Source organism: Tachysurus vachellii, chromosome 8 (genome assembly GCF_030014155.1).
Source record: "Tachysurus vachellii isolate PV-2020 chromosome 8, HZAU_Pvac_v1, whole genome shotgun sequence".
NCBI classification, from domain to species: domain Eukaryota; kingdom Metazoa; phylum Chordata; class Actinopteri; order Siluriformes; family Bagridae; genus Tachysurus; species Tachysurus vachellii.
Window position 1 is genome coordinate 11,920,042 of NC_083467.1, and position 15,660 is coordinate 11,935,701.

Sequence of the window (15,660 nt, forward strand, 5' to 3'; positions counted from 1 at the left end):
GTTTTATCTACCATAAAGGATATTCCTGATGATCATCATGCAGCTTTCCAACACCGGTGATTTACCAACAACAGCACTGTCTGTCCTCAGGAATGTTGACAGACTTGGGTATTATGGCGGTGTTGAGAAATTCTGCACAATTGAAGGGGGGAAACTGCCTTTGTTGAGTTCTTTACTGTTCTTCTAATGTTTGTTTAGATTTAATGGGAGTGTGGCATATTTTGAATGCTCTTGGTTGTTGTGTAAATCACTCTAACGCTTCAGCTTACTGCTAGTCTGACTTCTTGTCAGACTACGTCAACGTACGGAATCAAGTCGGGACTCTCGAACCATTTCCGTGTGGACTTTTACCTGATTTACATGTTGTGTAATTATGCACAAAATCAGGAGCGTTTGAGACATAGATGGTGAATTTAACATTGTGTCAGCGACATGATTGACTGTAAATGTTAAACAATCACTGAGCACTTTTAGTTAGACCTACAAATGGATGCAGTTCTTAAATCAATCATGCAGCCAATTTAAGCCAATCATGTAGTAGCAGGTATAGAACAGCAGTTTAGATTGAAGTCATAACCACTTTGTACAATTATGCTGAGCAGAAAAGCATCTCAGAATATACAACACGTCAAACCGTGAGGCAGCTGGGCTACTGGACAGTTGAAGACTGGAAAACATAGCCTGGTCTGATGAATCTTGATTTCTTCTTAGACACCCAAATGGCTGGGACAGAACATGCTGCCAAAAGCATAAATTCATGGATCCAACCTACCTTCTGTCAATAATCCAGACTGGCGGATGTGGTGTAACGGTGTGGGGTTTTCGTGGCACACGTTGGGTCTTAATTCTAATTAATAAGCACTTAAATACCACAGCCTATTTGAGTATTGTTTTTGACAATATGCATCCCTTCATAACCCTAATTTACTATCTTCCAATGGCTATATACAGCATGATCATGCTCCATGTCACAGAGCAAAAGCCACCTCAAGTGGTTTCATGAACATGATGGTGTTATTCAGTGTGATTCACTGATTGTCTCCTGGAAGACATTTGTGATGTGGTAAAGAGAGACTCAAAGAAAGTGCACCTGCAAAATCTGTAGTAATAATGTGATGTGCAATCCATGCTATGAAGAATTAAGGCTGTTTTGTGGGCAAAAGGAGGCTCTACCCCGTAATAGCATAGTGTTTCTAATAAAGTGCTCAGTGAATGTATATTGTAAAAGTTTTCATTTTACTATGACTATAGACAGAGTCTTAGACAGACATCTCTGTCTGATTCATGAAGTTGTCTACAATGACTGATCTGTCAGAAAAAAACAGGTTTGTGCTTTTGACGTAGCGGCAGTGTTTTACAAAACAAAATAGCTCGCAGGTGTCAGTGGCTTATAGCCTAAGATGACTAATGAAAAGAGTTACTTAACAAAGATAAGCATCTAATCCTGGATGTGGTAAAACGTTTAGACATGCCACAGTCTGAAAGTTTGGATGTGGTAAGACATTCATTTAATGTTAAAGGTGCCCTGCCACACGTATTTCATTACTTTTGTGGTAATGTCTGAAGTTTACCATGGACTCTGTAACATTTTTTTGTGGAAAAACTCCTTGGTTACCTTGTTTCAAGCCATTCTAGTGAGGTATAGAAAGCCTGCAGGAAGACTCAGCTCGATTTGCTTGGCCCCGATTGGCTAACCGCTAGGATATGAGAGCATGACTATTCATTCACCCAGTGCAATAAGTAGCCTAGGCTAGAGGAAATTTGTTTACAATCACCTTGAATTGCGGCAGAATGGCTTCTTCACAAGCCCGTTGACGTTCAGCCATCCTTGCTGTATAGGAAACTCACTGAGCTACACGAATTCTGGGGGTGCGGTCTCAAGTGGGAGAGCTCATGAATAGTAATGAGCTCAATCATTACGACGTCACACTGAGCAGCTTTTCTAACTGACCTGATTTCTCCCCTTATTTCTTTTAAGTGGCTAGAACTGACCGGGGAGGTAGCAGTTCGTTTTCACATTCACGACACAACACAAACACATATGGACCGAACACATATCAAAGAATCCAAGTAAAAACGGTTTTGTGTGGAAGGGCACCTTTTTAATAGAAGGAATCTCCAGTGTTGGCGATTTGAGTCTGAGGCAAAGCTATAGCTTTTAGTTGCTAGGGAAAGTTCTTCAGGACTGAGGACTTTGTGCTTCTCAGTAACAAGCTGCATTTTCTCTCTTAAAATAGAGAGAGAGAGAGAGAGAGAGAGAGAGAGAGAGAGAGAGAGAGAAACTTTATAGCTAAGAATAACCGAAAAACAGTATAAATGTATGTTATGTAAAAATACATATATGGATGGATATGTAATGTAACAAAAAAATAAAAAGGTAAAAAGAAATGTGGCTAGGACAACTTACTTCCTTAGCTCTTAACTTGTTAGTTCTGTGTTATGTGGCTTTTTGTGTTTTTGTAGCTCTGTGTTTTATGTAGCACCATGGTCCTGGGGAAACGTTTCATTTCACGATGTACCGTGTCAGCTATATACGGCTGAAATAACAATAAAAGCCCGAAAAAGCTATGAAGTGGACAATTTTTCCTTTTGTAATAAATATAAAATTGCAATCATTGGTAAATTGTTGTGCTATAAGAGTAATAAAATGCTGTTATTGGAGAAAATTTTTTTTTTTCAATTTCTTAAAGGGATTTTAGCTACCTGTGGAGTTTCGTATTTAATGTTCATGTTTTCATGTTAATGAAAAAAGCTTGGTGTTTGTAGGTGTTTCTTGTGATGTATGTGGGTCATCTAATTGGTCACACGTGGAGAGTTTGATCCTAGTTCGGCTCTAATGGGCATCTGGCTCATATTTTTCTACTTTGTCATGGAGCTACGGTATGGCAGTTGCAGCACCACCCATCGTTAGAACAGACGTTTCATGGCCAAATGTTTGTCTCTCAAACATTTGTCAAATGACACGTCTTACCTACTGAACTCCACTGACAAAACTATAGGCTTGGTTACACTGGTGTTTTGATTACAAGGGTACTGACTAACTTGTTTGTTTTGTTATCTTGACCCTAGGTAGTTCAACATTAGTGGGATTATGGAGCATTCTTCCACAGAAGCCTTCCTCTCTGGCACTAGTTACCCCACTCCATGCTGCAGCCACTCTTAGAAGGTTTGCTGTTGGTAGCCTTTTGGCTTGAAAGGAAAGGAGAGCTCCCAAACCACATCAGCTGTTGTCGCCAAACATATGGTGCATTTTTGCCATTCCTAGGCCTACATCCTCGAAGGCTCAGCCCACTGCCCTGCCGTGCAAACAGGATTTGCAATAAGACAGGATATTAATACATTAAGCCTTGTCATTTCTTTAATTTGGGTCACAAAAGAACGCTAAAGGTCTCTCTCAGTTTTCCTCTCCCACTGCCGTTGAGGTGGTGGTTGAGCAGCCGAGGCTATGGAGCCCAATATGGAGTACTGTCTGGCACAAGTGCTACAGAAGGATGTGGGCCGGAGACTTCAGGTTGGTCAGGAGCTCATCGACTACATCACTGATACGGAAAAGTCTCATGACCTGGAGCAGGACCAAACTGCATTGGACAAGATGGTGGATGGCCTTGCTTCCTCCTGGGTCAACTCCAGCAATTTCAAGGTAAAAGCTATATTGTTTAATAAATGCGGTAATGTGATTTTCTATTGTAAAGTAAATAATGATTACAGAATGAGTTTGATTAATAAGTTGTATGACTTATTTTTTTCTTTTGATTGACAGTACAGTAATTGTTTGACTAGGATGTGTAGATAAGAGGCAAACTTTCAAGTGCACTCACCCTTTAAAGGTCACTGTGAATTTCTAATAATTAATGCTGACAGGCACCATAATGTTTATTTCATTTCTGTGCTTAGTGTAAATCACAGAGAGTAATGATTCCTGGAATGTTTCTGTGACTTTGTAGTAGTAATGGACACAATTTAATGCTATCGATCCGAAGGTTGTTTGAATCCCAGTTCCACCAAGCTGCCACTTCTGGGCTCCTGAGCAAGGCCCTTAACCCTCAATTGCTCAATTGTATAAAATGTCCCTCTGGATAAGGGCATCTGCTAAATGCCATAAATGTAAATGAACATTTTGCTAATATATCGAGTTTTTTAAGAACATTCCCATTTGTTTTTTTTATTTGTCCGGTCATGGCAGTTGTGGTGTTACTAGTACTTCTTGCCTGAGTCTTGGTTGAATTTCACAATCTCTTCATGCAAATATATTTTCACCTTACAGGCGGTGCCTTTTAAAAGGTACAGTGTTTAAAAGTTTTTGCCTGATTATTATACAAATTGTGATCGAGTTTCTATCATCTTTAAGAAGCAGTTAAACTAGTAATCATTTGTTTTAATCAATAACAATTTGGAAGCAGTTTTCATCAAGGTACTGCTAGATTAGTGTTTACAGTTAACGAGTAATCTATGTCATGTTATTCCTGACATGCTATGTGCTAATGTTTGACAATGTGACTTACTCATTCAGTGTCCTTCAGCATCAATACTGTGAGTGTAATGATCAATGCATGAAAGATTCACAGAAGCTGTATGGTTGGGAGGAGCTGGATGAGCTGTTTGAATGCTTACACTGGTTTTATATAAAGAAAAATTTAGGTTTAGAAGTTTTATTTCATAACCTCATGCTTATTCAGACTCTGCACATGCATTTTGCGCTCCCGTTGGCCATTGTATTCCTGCGATCATAAAATCATCCCCCTGAATTTTGAGAATGTGGAGCCGGCTACAGAAATAAAGGGCCGCTGATCACCGTTATAGTTTTTGCTCACTGTTTCAGGTGTCATAAAAGGTTTATTTGTCATACTTGTTTTTTATTATAATCCTGTCATACGATGAGCAAGATGGTAAAAACTAGCTGATTTTTTTTCTTTTTTTTTTTTTCTTCTTTTTTTTAAGGTTATCATACGTTTACTCCTTCATAGCTAGAACAGAACACTGAGATCTGAGAACAGCCACACACAGTTAGTGGTTAGAGGGCTTAGATAATTATTTATTTAATTACAGGATGGCCAAATGTTCATGTGGTTCTGAGTAGTTTTTTCTGACAGGACGTTGTGCTGAGAAGATGCACAGAAAGTTGAAGCAACTGGTAAACTTACGATTTGGAAAAATGGCCAGTACACACAAGTGTGGCTTGATCGGTTGATTACAATACTTTGATCATCATCTTCCAACAGTCTAATAAATCACAAAGGAAAATGTTGTAAGACACAAACGTATAGGTGAAACAATGAATACTGTGTTTTTTTTATTATTAAAAAAAATTACAGAACATTTAAAGCGTAAATAAATTTAATTAGGTTGGAATTCTGAACATTTTGCTTGCTTGAAATTGTAATGCATATTTCAAAGTTTGCTCCTAATTTAAAAATCCAATTTAAAAACCAAGCTTTTGAGAGTGAATATATTTATGGTGTACTGTTATCAGTAGCCATTTTACAGAAAGGCTTATAAAACTTTACAAGGCACAGACACCAGTTCAAGAAACAGGAGCTTTTTCCTTTTTTTTTTTTTTTTAAAACTCCAAATGTGTGTCTGTCTGTCTGTTTACCTAGTCATCTTGTACATCACAAATATTGGAGTGAACATGGAACAAAAATCAACGGCTGTGTAACTCATCTACTCGTGCACCGATATATGCATGATTGCAGATATGCAGACTAACGCATGATTTATTTCTTTAACGTTGTGTCTAAAATGACAGACCTAGGTAAAGGTCTTATTGCGATCATAAAATTTGTTGGCTAACCAACTGAGCATGTGCATGGAACAATTACTAACGGTTACAAAATAGTGGCTGCTGTAATAATTTACCCCAGAAAACGATGAGCTCTATATCTGATCGTCTGCATTCCACTTGTTCCTGGGATAAGAGAGAATGTGAATTGTTAAAGGCGCTATACTAATAAAATTAATTTGAATTCAAGTTCTTTTATGTAACCGTGTGCTGTCTGAACTGAAATGATGTGTTGTTTTGTGCAGAGATGTCTATTACTCTATTCTCATTATGAGTGTATTCTTACCTTAAGAGGTGTAGGCTTAGAAATACTCTCTCATATACTTACATTGAAAGAATATTCACATTCATTGTTCCTTAATGATGCTTCGTATGATCAGTTTTTTCCAGGGTGTTTATAGAATATGATGTTAATAGCACAAGGCAGCGCTTGTTCAGCCATGTCACCTTTGATGACACACGGAGTTTGATTGCAGGTGGACCGGTTTTTTTGACAAGTACAGAATCGGTCACTTGGATATTTCATCTCGTAGTTGTCATGTAATCAAATGATTTAAACTACCAAAGAAAATAATTTCGAAAAAATAGTGTCCATATGTGTCCTGGCCTATAAGAGACCTAATTTTGCACTGCATTACATGGTATCCAGGAACATGTTTGGTACATTTTAGTTTCAGTGAAGAGAAATTGTAACGCTATAGACACAAAGGCATCCTGTACAATTGTGTGGTTCCACCTTATGGTTGTGATTGTCAGGTGTTCACAAACATTTAACCAGACGAGTGTTTTTTCTGCAGAGGTGTTTAAGTAAGCAGGTATAGTTTTAGGCTGTTTTTTTTTTTTTTTCCATACAGAATTGGATTTTGATGATAGTTTTTGTGTTTTAAGTCTCTGTAGTAGTTAGCTACAGAGTTAGCCGAGTAATTCAATGCTTATTGCTTTTCATTTTCTATATTTGCCGGTATTGATCAGAGCAGATTTTTGCTTGGAAGTGGGTCTTTTTATCTGTAACATGTTAATGAATGTTGAATATGTTTCCCTGATCTAATGGTTGTGGCTACAACAGTGTACAGAACATGCCAGACACACGGTCACGCATGGGCAGAGCATCTGAGACTCCGAGCTGTATAACACAGACTGGTTTATACACGAGCTTATCTCCATTTGTGCTCATTCCTTTTTTTTTCTCCTACTCTCCTACTTGTTCTGTTCTGCTGTTGTGGTCTGTCAATGATCTCCATTATACAGCTGCTGTAAATGAAGTCTTGAATGCTCCCATAAGCCATCTTGTGTTTGAAAGGCCCACAGTCTAAAGGCTCTTGGGATGTAACTCGTTGCTCAACTGCTACAAGCTACTGCTTGTAACTTTATGCTAAATTGCTTTTAAAATGTTAGATATTTAAAAAGGGTGTGGACAGTCAGGTGATTATGACTTGGAAGTTCACAATGTAGATTGGCAATAACATTTTATGTAGACATTTTGAAGAAAAATCTCATTTTTCCCGTTGTTAACTCATGTAACCATTACTGTAACTTATTTATGGACAAACGGCCAGAATTATGGATTGCTTAGGAGTGGTAATGTGGGCTTGTTGTTTCATTTCAGCATTGTAACAACTTGAATGGAACACTAAACTGATGTCAGGCTTGTCTGATGTCAAGACCTGCAGTTAAACACGTTGAGAATAAGCTACCTTTTCACTTACCCATAGCCAAGTCTGCCGTGTTGTACGTACGCTACCCAAAGCTAATGCCTGCTTCCCTCAAAATATTTGGTGTAACCAAATCTTTTCACACTAGTTCTCATAGTGTTGTAGTTAAGCTAAAAGAGCTTAGAGGTGAGGTCTACAACTGTTCACGGTAATGTTGCTCTGGACAAAGAGGATTGCAGAAGGCTGTTTCAGGCATGTGATGCTGTTGCAAATATTACACAATTCCAACACAGCAACCAGGAGCAGATCTCAAAACCTAGACGTTACTTTGATTACGTGGATTTGATTGTAATTTCATGTTTGTTCTATAAATAGATCACATTGATTACTTGGAAATATTTTGAATCACTTAGATGTGGGTGATCACTCGCTTTTATGTCAATTTTCTACATATAAATAAAGAGATCATCTACACAGTGTAATATAAAGTGAAAAGTATGTGCAAGTGTCTAACTTCCCATAATGCCATTTTCTTTTAAATTTCATCACCTGCATGTATTTTTTAAATTGTTACCCAATACCATGATGTTCATATTTATGATAAGAAGTAAAAAATATGTCCAACTGTAATGGAGTTCCCCTCATAAGGCCATCCTTAAAAATATTCCTGTTTGCCGTAACCCGACTGACCCTGTCAAATTAGGACCGACTCAATTTTTTATTACGACCGACTTGCCGGTTGTAAATGTGCGTTTAGACCGACCAATTTTTTTTTTACTCTTCAAACAACTAATATAAATTCTATTGTTCGAAAATCTAACGCACGAATCGATCGGACCAACCAACACAAGTTTCGAAAACGGAAATAGGAAATTGATTTTAACGGCTTTCTCTCGGAGCGCGTCCAGGTTTTTTTTTTGGAACGCGTCACACAGCAACTGCAGCTTCGGACACACGCATAACAGCAAATAATACTTCTGCACAATGTTTCTCTTTTTACAACAGAAATGTGAATGGTGTGTTCGACCGAAGGCACGGGTTGAACGTCACGATATGCTAATTTGTTTAAATTCATACCTACGTAATCACCATCACCAAAATTGTACTTTTTTTTTTTGACATTGAAACTTGGAAAAAAAAATATATATATATAGACCTACCTACTGGACACCCCCCCCCCCAACCCCCCTTTCACTTTTACTGCAAACCAAAATATTTTTAAGGATGGCCTAACATACAGTAATGCAATCTTGCCTGGGACAGAACTCTCAATCCAGGTCGCTCTAATTTATAACTCTAAAATACATCCTTCCATTTTAAGGAAGGTTGTGCATAAAATCCGGTGCTAATCTATCAGGAAGAGTCACAGCAGGTGCATCACTCATGAAAAACAACATTGCAGCAATGCAAATATCAAGCTTTTCTTTCAGCCAATCCTCAGCTTTAACATAGAGTAAAAGTGATGGTGTCATTTCTTGTATGAAGTATAGAGTAGTCATGTCAGGGTTTATTAATTCGTGTGTCATTTGGGTGAAGCAGCCTCCTAAACTCTTGTCAGAATCTGTTTAGTTATGATTACCTTGACCTTGATTAACTGCCTCCTAGGTTCTCTTTATTTTAACTGCGGCAGAAGTTTAACACTCTGGGAGCAGGCTGAGGCTGAATGATGTATCAAATTAATTCTAACAATAATGTTTTTAAGCAAAAAAAAAAGTGATTGGTGATATTTTATTTATTTATTGTAAACCTGATCGTGTTTCTGGCAGATCTTGGAATTTTCTTGTGTACAAGTGGGTTGAGGAGTGGTTGGTAGTGGTTTTTTAAAGATTTTCAGTATGACTGATTATTAAATAAATATAAAGACTAAACCTATTTTATTTGTCTTTGTGTTTTTCATCATGTCATGTAAGTTATATTTTATTAGTATTGCTTCACCTAGAATAATGTCATGCGCTCTGTCCCATCAGTCACAGTGACACTAATCAGTCATTGTTCTTTGGGAGCATGTTTGTGGAAGAGTGTGGTTGTGTTATGCTACCCTGGATTTTCTTCCCTGCTAAAAAATAGTGTAAATTTATCATGTCAGAGAGAGTAGGGAGCAAAACTTTTGGTAAGTACAAGAATCCTCAACATGCATCACAGCTTTTGAAAGTATCGAAATTATATGCCGCAAGCCAACAGAACACGAACAAAGAAAATGGACCTGTTATGTGTATCAATAGTGTAGGTATCAGCTTTGTTGGGAGGTTAAAAATGTGCACAATTGGAAACACCGGTGAGTAGAAGATCCTTTGATTGTTGGGACCATTCCTGTTCACACTACAGATGCAATGTGTCTGCATTTGTCCCAGCCAAACCTAAACAAGTGGTCTGTTTGATCGCATCACAGTTATAGCGTCACCTCGAAAAACCTGTCCACGTGTGAGCCAGATCGCTATCGAATGTGAATAGGGCCTGTGTGTACATGTGTATTCAGTGGTCTCTTTGTTTTCCAGTTAGATTTGATTTGCCACTTGTGCCAACAGGAATGGAATGAAGTTAGTCATCTGCTTCCCACATTATTTTGTTTTTTAAAGATTTTTAAAAGAGTTTTACCTGTGCAATCACAGTGGTGTCTAAAGTTTATTTATTGACTTAACTACTGAGCTCGAAGTAGTAAATGTTTTAAATTTGTGTACTGACAAGAGTGTTCATAAACTATGGCATGGCAGTAACATAAATAATGACAAACAGCCAAAGCGTATCCTCAGGCATTATTTAAAGCTCTGCTGCACAGCTGCTTTAACCTTGTTTAACACGTTCTCATACAATAGAGTAACTCATTTTTCCCCCCAGTGAGATCCATATGAACCAGTAAGATATCATTGCAGTGTCTAAAAGCTTAAAGCGTATAATCAAACTGATTATAGATGTGGCCGTGCTTTAGGATTATCATCTTGTATTTATTGGGTTGTTTTGCTGTTATGATGCTTGATTCTCAGGTCCCTGTGGCTTTGGTGCGTTGTGTGATAATCCTCATCCCTGCAGGAACTGGTCTCATGAGTGCTGAGGATTTCAACATGGCTCCTGTGACTGTTTATTTGTACTTCTGAACTCAGATGGCTCAGCTGATAGAGACTGGTGGAAATGAATACAAGCCAAATTCTCCCCAAACACACTTTTAGCACAGTATTGGGTCACAGTGAACCTATAATCCATATTTAACAAGGTGGAAACGTTTGTTAATTTAATAGCAAGCAGTTTTTTAAATGGTGAAACCAAGTAGAATAGGTAAACCCGGCAACATTTCCTTTTCTTAATTTATTCTACGTGTATTTAATTTAATGGATAAAAGCAAAAAAAAACTCATTTAATGTTCATTACTCAAGTAGTCTCTTGGATCTGCTTTTCTTGCTTACGTAGAGTAGTTAACATAGAACCACTGCTTGGGTGAAGACAGTGAACCACTGTTTTTCCATTTAACACTGAAATAATGTGTCAACCTTTCAGATGCAGCAGTATGTACAGTCAGATAGGTGTCATCTCATTTGAACAGGCAGCAGATAAATATGCTGTCATTAGTACAATTTACTGCCAACTACCAGCCCATTTGTTTAATGGAACATTAAGGTCCTTCTAAAGTTCATTTTGGTCAGCTGCCTGTAGATGTTTTGATGAACTATAACAACCCATTATTATGTCGTGTAGCTTCTATTCTGCTTTGTGTAGACTTGACAGTACGAGGTAAGAGCATTTACACTTGGACTACAACGAGAAAATGCAAAGACTTTCTTGTAGGTTTCAGGCCAAGTGGTGATGTATGTATGTATGTATGTATGTATGTATGTATTTATTTATTTATTTTTGCAAATCTGTTGTCTACTGTTACTTTTCTCAGTTTATATGAATATGTGAGAAATAATTAGGGTTGAAAAGGGGCGGAAAGTTTCCGGTAAATTTCCATGGGGACTTAATCTGGGGAATTTTGGAAATATTCCAAATTGGAAACATTATGGGAATTTATGGGAATTATTTGGAAATATAGGGAAATGTGTATATAAACTATATCATATACAAACATAAACATTTTGTTTGGTCATAAGCAGACATGCATGCAAGGTAATACAAATTTAAAAAATGACGTCTTGAATGATTTAATTGTAAGTAGAACTTTAATTGATTCTTTCATTGAGTATCACAAAAGCATAATAAACGTAATTATGCTTGTAATAAAAATAATAAACTTAATAATTGTAATAAACATATTTCCCTATGATTGTTGTAAAATGAAATCATCCCCCACCCTTGCCTTCTAAAAAATGTCCCAATCAAAATGTAAAATGAAGCATTTTTTCCTCAAGTGAGTGTGTGTGGAGGGTCATCAAATTATCTGTGAATGTGGTAACACTCCTAATTTACTGCTTATTAAGAGTTAGTAAGGTAGTTATTAAGTTTAGGTATTGGGTACAATTAAGAATGTAGAATAAGGTAATGCAGAATAAGGCATTAATATGTGCTTAATAAGTACTAATAAATAGCCAATATTCTATTAATATTCATGCTAATAAGCAACTAGTTAAATGACCCTAAAATAAAGTGTTACCGTGCATGTTATAGAAGAATGCACGTACATGCAGGGGGTTTGGCCTCAATGGCCTTCCAGTAAGCAGTGTGCTGTGTGCAAGTGACCGAGGAATACAGGGTACAAATTCAACTTAAATTGCATTAAATCTTATTGTTTTAAACACAATTATGCTGCAAGTTTTTTTTTTTTTAAACTACAATTAAGTTCCTTATCGGCAACGCTGCTTTTTTTTGTTTGTTTTTTAAATTCCCAGTTTATTTACATATATTCCCATTTAATATATTCCCATGTTTAATTCCCATGTATTCCCGTTAACTTCCATATATTACTGTTAATTCCCATGGAAAGTTTCCAGCCTTGAAAATTCCTGGAATTTAGCAACCCTAGAAATAATGAACTAGACGACAAAACAAGTATTTTAGTCAGTTATTAACATTCGTAATATCGTCTAGTTAAACCTGTTTGATATTTTGTTATGCGAGTGTGAGATCACATGATCACAAGGGCAGCTTACAGGTTTGCGCGTCAGACTCGTGCACTGGAAATGTAAAACCACTCTGAATAAGTTATGAGGTGTAATGTTCTCATTTCTTCTACAACAAAAAGGAGTAAGATCTTTAGTTACACAATGTATGGAAATGCAGATGTACTGATGGACATAAATGCAACTGTATCTCATATCATTTATTTGTAATCAGGTTTTGAACAAGCCTTAACTTTTTAGTGTAGGTTACTGTTAGAAAAAGGTTTCTGTACAAGGGAGCAAGCAGAGGCATGCTGCAGGCTGACATGGTATGTGCCAGTACTGCCAATATGCATGGAGGAAGGATAAGGTTTCAGTAGATTAACAGGGAAGATGATCATCAGTGACCACACCATAGCAACTATTAAGATTAAGCATCTTGGGTGATTTGTGTCTCAAAGACAATTCTTGATGCTTCCCCGACAACAAAGGACCAACTAAGTCGAACTAATAGGACGTGATGGTTTAGTGGTTAAGGCTTTGGGTTACTGATCAGAGGTTCAAGCCCACAAGCTGCTGAGACATCAACGTCCTTGAGCAAGGCCCTTAACCTCACCTGCGCCAGGGGGGCCGTACTATGGCTGATCCTGCGCTCTGACCCCAGGGCTCATAATAATTTGGGATATGCAGAAACTTAAAGTATTTCACTGCATGTCGTACTCTGTATATGACAAATACATATTAAATTTGAATCCACTGCATCATTACTGTAGATAGATAGTGATGCAATGATTCAGTTACAAGTTGTCTCTGGAGACACGTTCATAATGTCAGGCGTGAACGGATTTGAGTTTCTCTGTGTTAGCTGATTACCCATGCTGCATGGCAGTGTTGCTGGCCGTTAGATTAACCTCAACCCCATAAAGCACTTGTGGGATGCTCTGGATCATTTTAGGAGATAGTATGGAATTTTATCAGGCGTGTGCACCAAATAAGAGGCAATCCATCAATTACTACTATTAGTAGTCCAACTACTGCATGTAGCAGTCCAGATATGAGTAAATAAAAAAAAAAATTAATGTTTCACGTTTAAATAAATGACGCATGATGTTAAGTATAATGGTAAGATGTTAACTGATAGGTGACAAAATCAATATAAAGTTAAAGAACTCAATAGTATTTGTATAACACAGTCACACACCACATTTGGTATTCCATAGCTGGCTTGGCTCTCTCTCAGCTTTCTTCTTCTTCTTTGAGTGCTCACTGTAATTATTATAATTCTTCTCTGTCTACGAACAATGGTTTAAGATTATACCTTTAAGCCCATTTGCTGATTGAGCTGAATAGACAGAAGGGAGGAAATATGATTTGAAGACTGCAGTATACTTTGCACACTTAATTGAACAGTGTGACTAATTTGAGCTTCTTTTTTTTTACCTTGCATTTGCATGTTTATCATGTATAAGTATTTGAATATTAATATTTGAATAGTGCAAATCCAAACTTAACTTGGCTTATATAAATGCCCCATGTTCTACCTGCAATGTTCTTGTATTGTCCTCAATTTAGTGATCAGATCTGATTTCTCCCACACAGTACATTCACAAGATAGCTAGCTTGGCAAATTTACTTTTAAATTAAAGAATAATTGTAAAAGAAGAAAATAACATAATTGATGGTAATACAGAATAAAAGGTCCAATGAACAGTTATGTGGATGTTTTTTTGATGAAGGAGGTCAACAAAGAATGGCCAGACTGCCTGAGATGACAAAAAGGCTGTAGTAACTTAGGGCCTTTTTACACCTGGTCACTTCATGTGTTTTCTCTGATCTGATAGCTATCTGATTTATTAAAACTGTTCCATTTACATTAGGCCACATAAATGCGTCTTGGCGAATCAGATATCAATTCGATCTTTCTACTCCCGCTCAAAATGCAAATATATTTTACCTAATTTCCAGGGTAATATTGGGTTTCTGGTGCGGTGCATGACTTGAGTCATTTGCGAGAGACGTACTTCCATTTGGGAGGAGTATAGCGCTGACGTATGTGGCTTGAACAACCACACTCATTTACACCTGTCCAGTTTCAACTGAAATGCGTCCCAGACCACCTCCTGAAATGGATTGATCGGTCGGATTTATATCCGTCTCGAAAACATTATGGAGGGCATTTAGACCTGGTCTTTTTACGATCGGATAGCTATCTGATCACAGAAAACGCATGAAGTGATCAGGTGTAAAAAAGCCCCTTAGATGACCACTCATTGCAATTGTGGTGAGCAGAAAAGCATCTTCGAAGGCAAACTTCAAACCTTGAGGGGGATCGGGAACAACAGAAGACTAAAATAAAAACAGAAGACAAAGGGAGATTCTGCTCAGTATTAGTACATTGATTCTAATAACTATTCAGTGAATAAATTCTGTAACATAACGAATAATTTTACTGTCGGGTGAAGCTCATGGGACCCACGAGTGTCTCCAAAATACATGTTAGTTGAATGGACGCATAATGGACATATTTAAAATATTATAATACGTTAATAATAATATAATTTATATTAAATTCTAATAAATGTATTATAATAATATTTTTATTTGTATTTTTTTTTCTCTAGTTGGCGTTACTGGGAATTGACATTTTGTCTGCCTTCGTGACGAGATTACAAGACCGTTTTCGGACCCAGATTGGAACAGGTAAGCTGCTTTTATATTTTCCTATTAAAAATGCATCAGGACTAGCTTACAAATGGGGGCATGTCATCTTCAAAATAAGTGGTTAACAATTTAAATTGTATTTTTGTATTTGTTTCTGTCTCAGTTTTACCCAGCTTGATAGATCGATTAGGTGATGCCAAAGATCAAGTCAGAGACCAGGACCAGACATTGCTGCTGAAGATCATGGACCAGGCTGCTAACCCTCAGGTAGTTCTGTTCTGCCTTTACAATGAAACTGTTAAATATCTCTTTACAAATCATAATTGTAATAATGACTTCTCAGTTAAATGATCTGTGTTGCAACCCAATCGTTTTTGAGGTGTTAGAATGTCATAGCAAGCATCCCTTGACTTTATACTTCATTATTTACACATTAACAATGGGCTTCACCATCGTTAATACGTTTCTATAAGCTTTTATTGTTGTTTCAGTTCATTTTTTGTAGTGGTCTGTTTCTTAACACAAATAATGACCATTTCAC

At 37.2% G+C, this 15,660-nt stretch overlaps 1 protein-coding gene across 1 annotated transcript in view; it reads left to right on the forward strand.

The window, feature by feature from the left end:
* clasp1a (cytoplasmic linker associated protein 1a) overlaps positions 1 to 15,660 on the forward strand; it is a 50,698-nt gene that overhangs the window by 1,030 nt on the left and 34,008 nt on the right. The window contains exons 2-4 of the mRNA XM_060876283.1: positions 3,070 to 3,640; positions 15,080 to 15,158; positions 15,283 to 15,386. Of these exons, the coding sequence (XP_060732266.1) occupies positions 3,446 to 3,640; positions 15,080 to 15,158; positions 15,283 to 15,386 (378 nt within the window). The 5' untranslated portion in view covers positions 3,070 to 3,445. The remainder of the gene's footprint in view (positions 1 to 3,069; positions 3,641 to 15,079; positions 15,159 to 15,282; positions 15,387 to 15,660) is intronic.